This window comes from Neomonachus schauinslandi, chromosome 3 (genome assembly GCF_002201575.2).
Source record: "Neomonachus schauinslandi chromosome 3, ASM220157v2, whole genome shotgun sequence".
In the NCBI taxonomy this organism is placed as follows: Eukaryota; Metazoa; Chordata; class Mammalia; order Carnivora; family Phocidae; genus Neomonachus; species Neomonachus schauinslandi.
Window position 1 is genome coordinate 68,975,562 of NC_058405.1, and position 13,853 is coordinate 68,989,414.

General features: G+C 33.8%; 1 protein-coding gene across 1 annotated transcript in view; it reads right to left on the reverse strand.

Moving 5' to 3' along the window:
- The window catches only part of PDS5B (PDS5 cohesin associated factor B), a 195,230-nt gene that overhangs the window by 97,364 nt on the left and 84,013 nt on the right, over positions 1-13,853 (reverse strand). The window contains exons 8-10 of the mRNA XM_021678280.1: positions 10,174-10,314; positions 4,911-5,026; positions 2,023-2,117 (exon numbers count right to left, since the gene is read on the reverse strand). Of these exons, the coding sequence (XP_021533955.1) occupies positions 2,023-2,117; positions 4,911-5,026; positions 10,174-10,314 (352 nt within the window). The remainder of the gene's footprint in view (positions 1-2,022; positions 2,118-4,910; positions 5,027-10,173; positions 10,315-13,853) is intronic.

A 13,853-nucleotide genomic window follows, 5' to 3' on the forward strand; every position in this document is an offset into this window, starting at 1 on the left:
ATCAATTTTTTCAGAGAACAGTGCATCAATAACACAAGAATAGAATGTTACAGTAAAAGGAACATCCAGGGGAAAAGAGGAGGAGGAAGAAGAAGGAGAAACAGACACAGACACACACACACACACACAAAAGAGAATGAAAGGAAAGTAAGAGAGGAAGGAGACGAAAGAGGGAGGAAAACAGATCCTCTGAAGATCAATGCTATAAAGTAGAAGCTCAAAGACCAAGCAGTCCAAATTCAGATGTGAGTGGGCAGGTAGGGGGTTCCACGCAGGATATCACCCCCAAAAATGATGAAAGTGAGAAATACCTGCTGTTTAAACCTAACTGGTAGAAATTCAACAAAACCTGAAAGCATTACTATGACAAACTATTGTTAAAAATATTATGAAAGAATACACTTTATCATTTTATCAAAAGAAACTCAGAAGGAAGTAGGAAGATTTAAGAAGCAACTGTAAACAAAGACCATAAAAAAAATCATTTAAAAATGTACTACAAGTTGGTAAAGTTTTAAAAAGAGTGAATAACTAATAAGAAACAATAATGTAAACAATGGGAAGAGAACATGCAGAGTTAAAGCTTTCAAGTTTCCTTGATTGCACAGAAAGAAGCTAGAATTCTGATTAACTTTCGACTTCATTAATCAATTATGCAGTAAAAGCACAAAAGCGAATATTAACTTCCAAGCCCACAGGGGAAAAAAGGAAAAATGAAAACAAAGAAAATTAATCAATTAAGCAGAAAAGTGGGAAACAGAAAAAAAAAGAAAAGCAAGAAGCATGGAAATAAAAAACATAAGATAGTACGAAAGTTCAACTCCATCAAATTCAAATGATGCCATTTCAATAAAATTTTTAAAGCACATAACAATACTATATATCACTTATGGACAAATATACATGTGACATAGGTAGAAAAACAAACAGGATGCAGACCAAATTTAGTGGAGTGGCTACCGTCTGTGGAAATAGGAAGAATACTTTGAGAGGCATTTCAACTACATCTACAATTTATTTTCTTTTTTTTAAATCTCTTAAGCAAATAAAATGCTAACATTTCTGAAGAAGACATAGTGGCTACTATAGTCATCTGTATTTTCTGAACAATTTCCTAATTTAAAAAAAAATTAACGGCACTTGGGTGGCTCAGTCGGTTAAACCTCTGCCTTCAGCTCAGGTCATGATCCTGGGGTCCTGGGATTAAGCCCCGCCCATGGGGCTCCCTGCTCAGTGGGGAGCCTGCTTCTCCCTCCCCTTCTACCCTTCCCCCTCACTCGTGCTCTCTTGCTTGCGCTCTTTCTCAAATTAATAAATAAAATCTTTTTTTTTTAAGATTTTATTTATTTATTTGTCAGAGAAAGAGCGTAAGCACAAGCAGTGGCAGGCAGAGGGAGAAGCAGGCTCCCCGCTGAGCAAGGAGCCCAATGTGGGACTCCATTCCAGGACCCTGGGTGGGATCATGACCTAAGCCAAAGGCAGACATTTAACTGACTGAGCCACCCAGGCATCCCTAAATAAATAAAATCTTTAAAAAAAAAGAAGAAAATAAAAAAAATTAATAGAGGAGCAATATTCAAATACATGATATCCTTATTAGTACAAAAATGCAAATTTCTGAAATGCCTTGTAATTATACAGATTTCAGAAAAGTTACCTCCATTTAGCATAGTTAATTTACAAATTAATGATGCTTACCTAAGTTCTCAAAACATTAAAAAAGAAAAGAACATCAAAGTCAAGTTCAAATCCAAATACCTGAAATATCTTTAGAATTGTTCTTAAACTAAAAAACTCATATTGTTTCTGGTAAACTGACTTTTAATAGGTGTTTCTAGACTAATAGGTATAAGGAGTAAAACTTCTAGCTTCAGAGTGTAACTTCCAGGATGATGAATTGAAAGAAGATGACTTTACCCATCACAGTAACCAAAAAATGGGATTTTTTCTCCCCATATACATAAAACTGATTTTTTTCATCAAAGAACATCTAGGCATATTTGCTATTATGGGTATTAATACCTGTTAAGTCCTTTGCTAAATCAGGATGGTTCATGAGACAATGACTAGCAAACTTCACACATTCCAGGCGGATTGGTACATGGATGTCATTAAACCTGATAAAATATAAAGGCACAGAATGATCTTTAAAATAAGAGAAACAATTATGTGTTTAATCTATACTCAATTTATACTTATTTCTCTAATTAAAAGAAAAAAACAAGTTATGTAGAATAATTCAAAGCAAAGCTAGACTATTTCAACAAAGTTTTGATAAGCTATATATTTATGAATGCTTTAGAATGTCTATATTAAACCAGGACAACCTCTGTGAGAACTATGTACTTTTAAGGAGCATGCATAAACAATACACATTTGGCTGAAGCACAAAAATTAGAATGACAAGATTTTTCCTATAAATATTATTCTTTTAAATATGTATGTTTTTATAAGCCTATGTGTGTGCATAGGTCATAGGTACATTATATAAATCCCAAATTGTGTCTGAAAAGAAATACTTTCTTCAAAGTATTCTTTCTTAAATGTAGGGCATTCACAAAAGTGTGGCAGATCTTGCACTAAACCCCGTATTATTTTTCATGACTCGAAAACTGAGCCCAAATTAACTCCTATCCAGGTAACCATCACATTTCCACTAATACCAAAGCCAATTTTCACGTGAAGTAAATATCTTAGTATATATCTCTAAAATATTAAAACTCTTTGAAAGATATGTTATTTAATTATCTTTTAATTTCGTATTTCTCCTCCATCTTTTTTCTCCTTATAATTTATTTGGTGAAGCAACTGTTCTGTGTTTGTGTATGTAGTGTTTTTCCACAGTTTAGATTTTGCTAATCTGTATTATCCTGGTTTCAATTAATAGGCTCCCCTTCTCTCCTAAATCTTACAAATTGTTAGATCTAGATGCTTAATCATATCCAGATTCACTGTTTTAGCAAGATTATTTCATAGATGGAATCCTGTTCCTCCATCATAAAGCCCATGATGCCTAGTTATCTCTAAACTATTGATGTTGAAAGCCTATATACATTAGTTCATCCTGTACTACAAGAGGGATTTTTTAAAAAATCTTGTTAAGTAACAACAAAAACACCAAAGTGAGAATTTTCCATTCAATATTTTCATATATCTTATTCTGTAATATCAAAAGGTTTCCAAATCTTCTATCACCCAATGCCATAACAAATTTAGTATTATAAAGGAGAAAAAAATATTCAAAATGAGCACCAAATTATTCATAAAAGCTTATTATAAGAAAAAAATGCCCTATGAAGTATACTCAAAAAAAAGTTATGACATTTAGCCTATGGTCTCATATAAAGTTTCCAGAGTGTTTTGAATCTAAGTACTCCATCCCTATGTACTTTATCATTTTTCAACTAAACATGTACCATTTAACCATTATAAATAAATATAATAAGACCTCTTTAAAAAATACTCTAGCTCCTTAAAAGTGATAATAATCTGTGAGTTTCAGTTTTAGGTCATTAATTTTAAAAGGAAAGGAAAAATTACAATGTAATGGAAATGTGACAAATTTTAACCTATAAAATAAAGTCTGGGTAATCCAAGTCCTGATTTAAAGATATAGTAAATGTCTATAAGTAAAAACTGTATTTTTGTTTTACCACATTAAGTGGACTTTAAATTGAGTGGTACAATTTAATTAAACATGTAAGCTATTCTGCTCTACTGCCCAAGAACTTTCCATTGTATTTAAAGGAAAAAAGTCTAGAAATCAAACTCAAAATGACAACAGGCTAAACTTTATTCATTTAACGCACCTTGTCAAATATTATTGAGCTACATAAGAGATAAGAAATCAGATTAAGAATTTAGCACTTAGCAAGCATTTATAAAATTTTATACTTCATTTAACAAATTAGAAAAATAAGGCCAAAAGAGAATATATTTATTACAATCATTGACAGTTCTATTATTAAGACAGAAAGAAAACTGGTTATAACATGCAAATATTTCAATATGAAAAGAAAAAGAGTAAGTTTTTAAATCCTATTTGTGACTTAATTGCATTATTTGTTATGAGAAAAATTTAAGAAAAGGAAAAAAATTCTCCTTTATCTTCTGGGTCAAAGTAGGTTTCAGCCAGGGCACTTTAAGTGGTTTTAATATATTCAAGGTCAGGGATACCTTTAGAAACATAATGAAATGAACCCTTCTCATAGAAAAAAAGAAATATACAAACACACTCAAAATTTTGCAACCAATTTCAGGTTTGTGGACATTAAAAGCATATATGGAACCCAGGTTATCACTTCCTTTAAAAGAGAAATGTACAGGGCGCCTGAGTGGCTCAGTTGGTTAAGCGACTGCCTTCGGCTCAGGTCATGATCCTGGAGTCCTGGGATCGAGTCCCACATCGGGCTCCCTGCTCAGCAGGGGGTCTGCTTCTCCCTCTGACCCTCCCCCCCTCTCATGTGCTCTCTCTCTCTCAAATAAATAAATAAAATCTTTAAAAAATAAATAAAAGAGAAATGTACAAAGGAGGCTAGGAGGAAGACACACATATCATTTATTTATTCATTCTGTAGATACCCTTGTCCTTACAATATCTCACAATGATTTATTTTCAGTTGGAATGAATCACTGCTATGTAATAACACATTTTAATTTCATGATTATAATACTTTTTGAGATAGCTTTTTAAGCGTATCATCTTTCAAAAATTACTAAGAGCAAAATAAGATGAAAAGAGAAAGGGAAATTGTAAATATGGCCAATCAGTACTAACACTCAAAAATTTCAAAATATAAAACCTTCATTTTTATAATTTCAGGAAAATATTAAATATGGATGACATTTTTAAATAATATAAATAGACAGAAACATATATTACTTTTAAAAAGGACACCAAAATCATATACCTGCCCAAGTAACACTGCCAAAGTGGTTTGTTTTGAGAAGCTAATTCTGAATCCTTCGCACCGAACATTTTTGCCAGTAGTTTAACAACTTGTAGGCGTTCCTCATTATCGTTGCTCTAAAACAAAACACAAACAGCTTTAAAACCATCAGGTAGATATTGTCATTATAATTTTCCCACGATTTTCCTCATTACCCAATTCCACAGAAAAACTTTCATGAACTCCAGATGGAAAAAAAAAGCTCAACATACTTTGCAAAAAATAAATAAATAATCATCTTGTTAAAGCATACTTCCTACATGAAAATACATCCCAAAGTTCGATTAAATGTTAGAGGCCCCTCTTAAATTTGAGGCTTATTTCCATTCACAGTCAAATTCAAAAACTAACTACACATGAAAGCTATGCAAACCTCTGAAAAACTGTGGTTTTTAAAAACAGACACGAAGAGGCCAGGCCTACAGTAAACAGAAAATTCTATATCATTGTACTGGTTAAGCTCTTTGTAGAAGTAAATATGTGAAGTCTCCCAAAAGGAGAATCAGTTCACCTACACATACCAGATTCATAATGGAGTTCAACAATACGATGAAGCCTTGCGCATGCAAAACCTAATTTCTGCTTTATTTACTCTATTATGGGTAGCATGGAGACAAGAACTCAATTTTAATTTTTATTGTTATGCTAATCACCATACATTACATCATTAGTTTTTGATGTAGTGTTCCATAATTCATTGTTTGTGTATAACACCCAGTGCTCTGTGCAGAACATGCCCCCCTTAATACCCATCACCAGGCTAACCCATCCTCCCACCCCCCTTTCCTCTAGAACCCTCAGTTTGTTTCTCAGAGTCCATCGTCTCTCATGGTTTGTCTCCCCCTCCGATTTCCCCCCCTTCATTTTTCCCCTCCTGCTATCTTTTTTTTTTTCAACATATATTGTATTATTTGTTTCAGAGGTACAGATCTGTGATTCAACAGTCTTGCACAGTTCAGAGCGCTCACCATAGCACATACCCTCCCCAGTGTCTATCACCCAGCCACCCCATCCCTCCCACCCCCCACCACTCCAGCAACCCTCAGCAAAAGAAACAGTCAACAAAACCAAAAGACAACCGACAGAATGGAAGATATTTGCAAATGACATATCAGATAAAGGGCTAGTATCCAAAATCTATAAAGAACTTCTTAAACTCAACACCCAAAGAACAAATGATCCAATCAAGAAATGGGCAGAAGACATGAACAGACATTTTTCCAAAGAAGACATCCAATGGCCAACAGACACATGAAAAAGTGCTCAACATCGCTCGGCATCAGGGAAATCCAAATCAAAATCTCAATGAGATACCACTTCACACCAGTCAGAATGGCTGAAATTAACAAGTCAGGAAAAGAACTCAATTTTATTATTGATTTTGGTACCTCCAACAAATGACACAATGGTTAAATGACTGAGCCAGCCACAATACTACACCTGAACATAAAATGTGACCATATCAAAGAACACCAATACTCAAAAGTGCTATGAAGACACTGTACACCTTTTTTTTTTTTTTAAACCAATGCCTCAGCCTAGCATTAAGAGCTCCCATAATATGACCTAACTCATCTCTATTATTTCTCTCATTATTCCTCTAAATAAGTACTTTTCAACCCTGGGGGCATATCAGAATAACCTCTAAATGTGGTATGTGTGTACACACATACACACACACACACAGGAATATTACCCAGTCATCAAAAAGAATGAAACCTTGACAAATGCAATGATGTGAATGGAGCTAGAGTGTATTATGCTAAGGGAAATAAGTCAGAGAAAGACAAATACCATACGGTTTCACTCATATCTGGAATTTAAGAAATAAAACAGATGAACATATGGAAAGCAGGAAAAAAAAGAGAGAGAGGGAAGCAAACCATAAGAAACTCTTAATGACAGAACAAACTGAGGGTTAATGGAGGAAGATGGGTGGGGGATGGGCTAGATAGGGGATGGGTATTAAGGAGGGCACTTGTTGTTATGAGCACTGGATACTGTATCTAAATGATGAATCACTAAATTCTACTCCTGAAACCAATATTACACTATATGTTACCTAGAATTTAAATAAAAATTTGGAGGAAAAAAATAAAAATAATAGTAAAACAGGTTTGTCTCCCATGATTAAGAGTCTCTTGTGGTTTGTCTCCCTCTCTGGTTTCATCTGGTTTTATTTTTTCCTCTCTTCTCCTATGATCCTCTGTTTTGTTTCTTAAATTCCACATATCAGTTAGTTCATATGATACTTTTTTTCTCTGACTTATTTCACTTAGCATAATACCCTCTTAGTTCTATCAACGTCATTGCAAATGGCAAGATTTCATTTTTTTGATGGCTGAGTACTATTCCACTGTGTATATATACCACATCATCTTTTTCCATTCATCTTTTGATGGACATCTGGGCTCTTTCCATAGTTTGGCTATTGTGGACATTGCTGCTATAAACACTGGGGTGCAGGTGCCCCTTCAGATCACTACATTTGTATCTTTGGGGTAAGTACCCAGTAGGGCAATTGCTGGGTTGTAGGGTAGCTCTATTTTCAACTTTTTGAGGAACCTCCATACTGCTTTCCAGAGTGGCTGCACCAGCTTACATTCCCATGAACAGCGTAGGAGGGGTCCCCTTTCTCCGCATCCTCGCCAACATCTGTTGTTTCCGGACTTGTTAATTTTAGCCATTCTGACTGGTGTGAGATGGTATCTCATCGTGGTTTTGATTTGTATTTCCCTGATGCCAAGTAATGTTGAGCATTTTTTCATGTGTCTGTTGGCCATTTGGATGTGTTCTTCGGAGAAATGTCTTTTGCCCATTTCTTAGATTATTTGTTCTTTGGGTGCTGAGTTTGGTAAGTTCTTTATAGATTTTGGGTACTAGCCCTTTATGTGATATGTCATTTGCCAATATCTTCTCCCAAAAGAGGAAAAAATAAAACAAGATGAAACCAGAGAGGGAGACAAACTATAAAAGACTCTTAATCATAGGAAACAAACTGCGGGTTGCTGGAGGGGAGGGAGCTGGAGGGATGGGGTAACAGGGTGATGGACATTAAGGAGAGCATGTGATGTAATGAGCACTGGGTATTATAGAAGACTGATGAGTCACTGACCTCTACCTCTAAAACCAATAATACATTATATGTTAATTAATTGAATTTAAATTAAAAAAAAATCTGTCCATGACTATTCATAATAGCACCATTCATAATACATAGCAGCATTATTTATAATAGCAAAGGGTGGAAACAACATAAATGTCCATCAACTGATAAAATATGGTATATCCATACAACGAAATATGATTTAGCAATAAAAAAGAATGAATTACTGACACAAACTGCAACATGGAAGAACCATGAAAACTTTATGCTAAGTTAAAGATTGCAGTCACAAAAGACTACATATGCTATGGTCCCATTTATAAAAATGTCTAGAATAGGTAATCTATAGGGAAAGAAAGTAAATTAGTGATTGTCTTGAGCTGGGGTTCCTGGGGGAGTGGAAGGTCACCACTAAAGGGTATAAGATTTCTTTTGGGGGATGATAAAAATGTTCTAAAATTAATTGTCATGACAGTTGCATGACTGTGAATATGTTAAAAAATAATGAACTGTATACTTTAAATGGGTGATTTTTATGGTATGTGAATATTTGAATAAAGCTATTACAAAAAGAAAAATAAATAAAACAATCTAAAAAAATGACCTCTAAAGTTCTAAAAAAACCAAAAAACAAAACAAAACAAAACAAAACACAAACACAAAAACTGAACTGGATTCTACTGCCAAAAATTCTGATCAAAACAACTCCTCTGGTTTAATGCCCGGACATCTGTTTGTTTACTAAGGCTCCACAGGTGAAGATTCTAATGTGCAGCCAGGGATGATTTAAACTTACTTTATGCCACTATCCAACTATAAAATTCTTTTGTTCCACAAATTCACCCAGCAACTTCCTAACTATATGTTTCTATATGTTTCCTTTGTCATGTTGTTCTTTATCTTTTAGCACACTTACAATATCTGGCTTATTAAATCTGAATTTTTTTCCTCTTCTATGCTAGATGTTAAACTTGCTGAAAACAGAGATGATAATTCCTTACTTTTATATTTCTTACAGTATTCACTATTTTTATTAAAGAAAATCAGACTGGGGCGCCTGGGTGACTCAGTCGGTTAAGCGTCTGCCTTCGGCTCAGGTCATCTCAGGATCCTGGGATGGAGCCCCGCGCATCAGGCTCCTTGCTCAGTGGGGAGCCTGCTTCTCCCTCTCCCTCTGCCTGCCGCTCTGCCTACTTGTGCTCTCTACCTCTCTGTCAAATAAATAAATAAAATCTTTAAAAAACAAACAAAAAAAAATCAGACCAATAAAAAAATTAAAAGTATGACTGCCTTCTGCCTCATCAAAATTGCTAACTACATGGGAAAATATGGGTCAGGCAGGCCAGTGAATCAAGTGGTTCACTTGAGAAATACACCCCAGAATAAAACGAGAATAATCACTTGCTAGTTTTGTGGGGTATTCACACTACAAATACGGATTGTTTATTTTCTTGTTTTGAAAGAGACAAATAAAATTTTTACAAACAAGAAATATAAAATGGAAATCATTTAAGAATTTCTCTGGGTGTTACATCAGGTTTCATCTAAGATGATTAATTATAACCAGCTTTTTTAAATCTTCCTGTAATAATCTGAAAGAGCAAAGAGTATTCCCCAAATCTACAAATGAAACTCAATTTTATGGCATAATTTAATCTCAAGGCAATAGGAACATGCCACCAAAAGATTCCAGAGAACTACGTGAAAAGTAACAGAGCTTTCAACATAGGCATAAGATAATATGCACATAGGGAAAATATTTCACATGTGGGTAACAGACCCTAAACCATTTTTATGGCCTAATCAAGGGGTCTTGGGAACCACTATAAACTGTGCCTTGAAAAGAAGCTAGACCTCAAAAGTTAGTCACAATCTAGAATTTATCTGGAAATTATCTGAAGGAAAATACCATCATTAAAAAGTGGCTACTATCTGCTAGGCACCATGCCAGGCATTGCAGATAAACAAAGAGGTAAGGTACAAACATGTAAATAAGTAACAGTAATACACCACTTCATCTGTAGCATTCAGCTAAAACTACCATAAGAATTAGAAAGCAACAAATAATGCTCTTTGCTAATCTGGTTGACAGAATCATAATATTTTTAAAATAGTTACCTTTAGTTTAAATTCAAGTTGGGGTAAAACTGAGAGCAGCAAATGACTATCAATATTATAGAGCTCCAAAATTAAGTCAAAGACATGCTCTGACAAATCGCTGATAGATGTTTTCCCAAGCATCAGAACCTGATTAAAAAACTTTTGAGAAAGAAGATTTATCATTAATAGAAATGCCATAGATAAAATGAATTTTCTAAAATCTTAATTATCATTAAATTAAATTCATCATTATTCTACACAAAGTCAAACTAGGGTTATCAAAACATTTTTAACAGTAAGTGGAAAACAACTACAGGCTAGTTTACCTTGCGCATGAAATTCACCTCATATACAATAAAAGATAATTTGTACTAACTTATCAATTAGCTTATCAATCAACACTCTATCAAATGCACTTTTTTTCCCATTATGGTACTTACTATATTTTATCCTGTAATATGGTTATATTTGTGTACATGTCTTAATTTCCCTACTATATAAATTTCTTAAAGTCAAGGGATCACATCTTGTTCACCTTTTATGGGAGACAACAGCATTAAAGACAAAATCTTACACCTTCATAGAAGGGGCTGATTCCATTTTTAAAATATGTAATTTTACATTTATAATGTAAAACAACCTCTTTCTAATCCTTGTCTTCTTTTATATTCTGATAAACAGTGTGTACATATGTACAAAGTTTACAGCACTAATTAAAATCCAATTAAAAGCATACACACACGCACACACACAGAAAATCCAAATTTGAACAATTTTGTTTCTATAAGAAACCAGCTATAACTAGTTTCCACATTCAGATCATCTACCATATTACTACTAAAACTGGTAAAGATACATGGCATAATGGTCCAGTTCCTTTCTATGTAAAGTCTTCCAAATTCATAAAAAGTTAACCCAGAGCATATGTCACATATTCTCAACAATATCTTCTGCCTCCTTGAAGTAGTTTAAGAATTTTTTACACCACATAAGCCCTGATCTCTCCTCTCAGTAACAGTTAATACAACCTGGCTTACTATATGGAAAGTACAAAGTCAAATATTTCACATTTCTATGTCTTTTCTGCTTGCTTTAACTCTTAGATTATTCTTAAATGAAGTTTCTTATGTCTATGAACCTGTACAAACTACCTAGCCATGAAGGGGCGAAAAGACCAAATTCTATTCTACTATTCCTTCTTCACCTGTTTGTTGTCCTTGTTTATCAATGTCGTAGGAAAAGAATTTAATGACATCAAAAGCTAAATTCTCATTCAGACTCAAAATAAAATGACTTTGTTTCCATTCATAAATTTTCTGTTTAAAAATAGTAAATCTAACCTTTCCTTAACAAGACCACAATAATCCTTTCCAATCTCGTCACCTTGTCACATGATGTAATTGTCCTCTTTATCAGTCTGGGGAAACCACATTTGAAAATTAAAAAAAAAAAATGCTGTAGTCTACTAAGTGTACCATAGCATCATGTCTTTTAAAAAAACCATATACATACAGTAATTAAAAAATACTTTATTGCTGGGGCGCCTATGTGGCTTAGTCGGTTCAGTGTCCCGACTCCTGATTTTGTCTCAGGTCATGAGATCGAGCCCCACATTGTGGAGCCTGCTTAAGATTCTCTCTCTGCCCCTCCCCACCTGCTTGCTCACACGCGTGCACACTCTCTCTCAAAAAAAAAAAAAGTTCCGATGAAAAATAAAATTACCAAGAAGTGATTCATTCAGAAAATTTTTTGATATGTCACTAAATACTTTTTGTTTCTGATAATTTGATCTTTTCAAAAAATACATATACTTTTTGGTTTCTTGTCAAGTGAGAACAAATTTTATTTTCAATACTCTATAATAACCTAAGATAATAATCTAAAATAATCACCACAGTGATTTAAGTCCTAAATACGTAAGAATCACTATAAAGGACAAACTTGCATGTGTCTATATCATATCCCTGATAGTGAAAAAAAATAAGTAAAAAAGAGATAGAAATGTGGTTATTATTACCTCAGTATCCTACCTATACTTTTGCTTGCTAATTCTCTACTAGAAAGACAAATGAATAATGGCTACTATATGTACAAATTCAAAAAAGCTGAAAATATTTTTTTAAGCTGAGAATATTTTAATATTGTAATTCATTTTATACTATAAGACAATTAAGTTCACTAGATCAAAATTTGAGGTAGGAAAAAAAAAGATGTATAAGGGAACAAAAGAGGGAAAAAAAGCAACTCTTAATGACTTCTTAGCTAACCATCAAATAAAGCAAGGAACAAGAAAACAAGAGATCAAACAATGGACAAAGTACTGGGAATATACAATTGGAAGTGTGCTCGGACCATTCTAATCTTGTGCCTCTCACCACTCAACTTCCGATAAAGATACCACAAGAAAATATGGAGAGGCAGTTCTACTTCTGCAGGCAAGAACTAAGAACAGGCAATTAACATAAGCTTTAGTGACAGGGAAATGTAAACACCTGAGATGGCTAAAAATATTTCTCTGGTCCTTTTTCTTTTAGCTCTAATTATAAGTATTTTCAAACATAAACATATGTTGAGAGAACAGTGTAATGAAATCTAGCTAATCACCTAGCTCCAACAAATACCATTATTCTATCTTGGACCTTTTTTTCTTTTATTATCCAAATATTTCTTTCCCCAATTCTAGAAAACCTACTGACATGGTATAGTGTTATTTCTTTTTTGTTTTGTTTTTTTTGTTCCCCCCCACCCCCACCCCCAGAAAAAACGGCATCAAAAAAATTTAAGTATTCCCCTAAAAAACATCTGGCTTGGCAATACCAATTTAAGTAAGTGACCACCAGGAGGAGCTCACCTAGTGTATCTAATGGGCCATGGAGATAGTCATTCAGATGCACTTGAAGCAAAGGAAAAGGGAAGGCTAATTAATCACACACAGAATGCTTATGTCTGGGGTCTACACACTTCAAAAGCCATTAGGTCAATAATGAAAAAAACTCAACCCACTCAATCCAACCAATTTATTCTGGCCAATAACCAAGATTCACAAAACTTGCAGAAATCATTATTTAGAATTCCCTGACAATTTGGAGCCATTAAAATAGATTACATAATTTGTCCAGCTTCTGAAAGTTCACCCTCCAAAACAATTTCCTTACAAATCAAATACATTTTTCCAAATCATCATGTGTTTAGAATTATTTAAGGTCATAAGCCAGAAACAAAAACTGGCATTTACCAAGATACTGTTCTATAAAGTTTGTTACTTTTTCAAAGCACATCTTTTCATGATGTATTTTATATATTGACTTTATTTTTTATATAAACTACAGGAAACATGCTCCGTCAATAAACTTCAGGAAAATTAAATACGTGATTATACATGACTTTGTTTCTCACTTTTTTTCAAGAGAGAGATTAACATCCTTTACATATTTGAAGGTGGGTGAAAGTGTAAAGTAAGTAGCTGCATAATTGCAGAGGCCAACATTAACACTGTGTTCTAGATTTGTTCCAGGAGGCACCATTCATGTGAATACATTCCATGTGAATGGTGCCCTCTAGAGTTGTGCAACTCAACAGAACTATGGGTGGAGAGAAAATAAAACTTAAAATAAGCTTTTATCAGTGTACCTATCAGCTAAAATACATTTCTTCTGAAAATAGCTAAAAGATGGTGAATGGTAAATAAGCAGATTTGG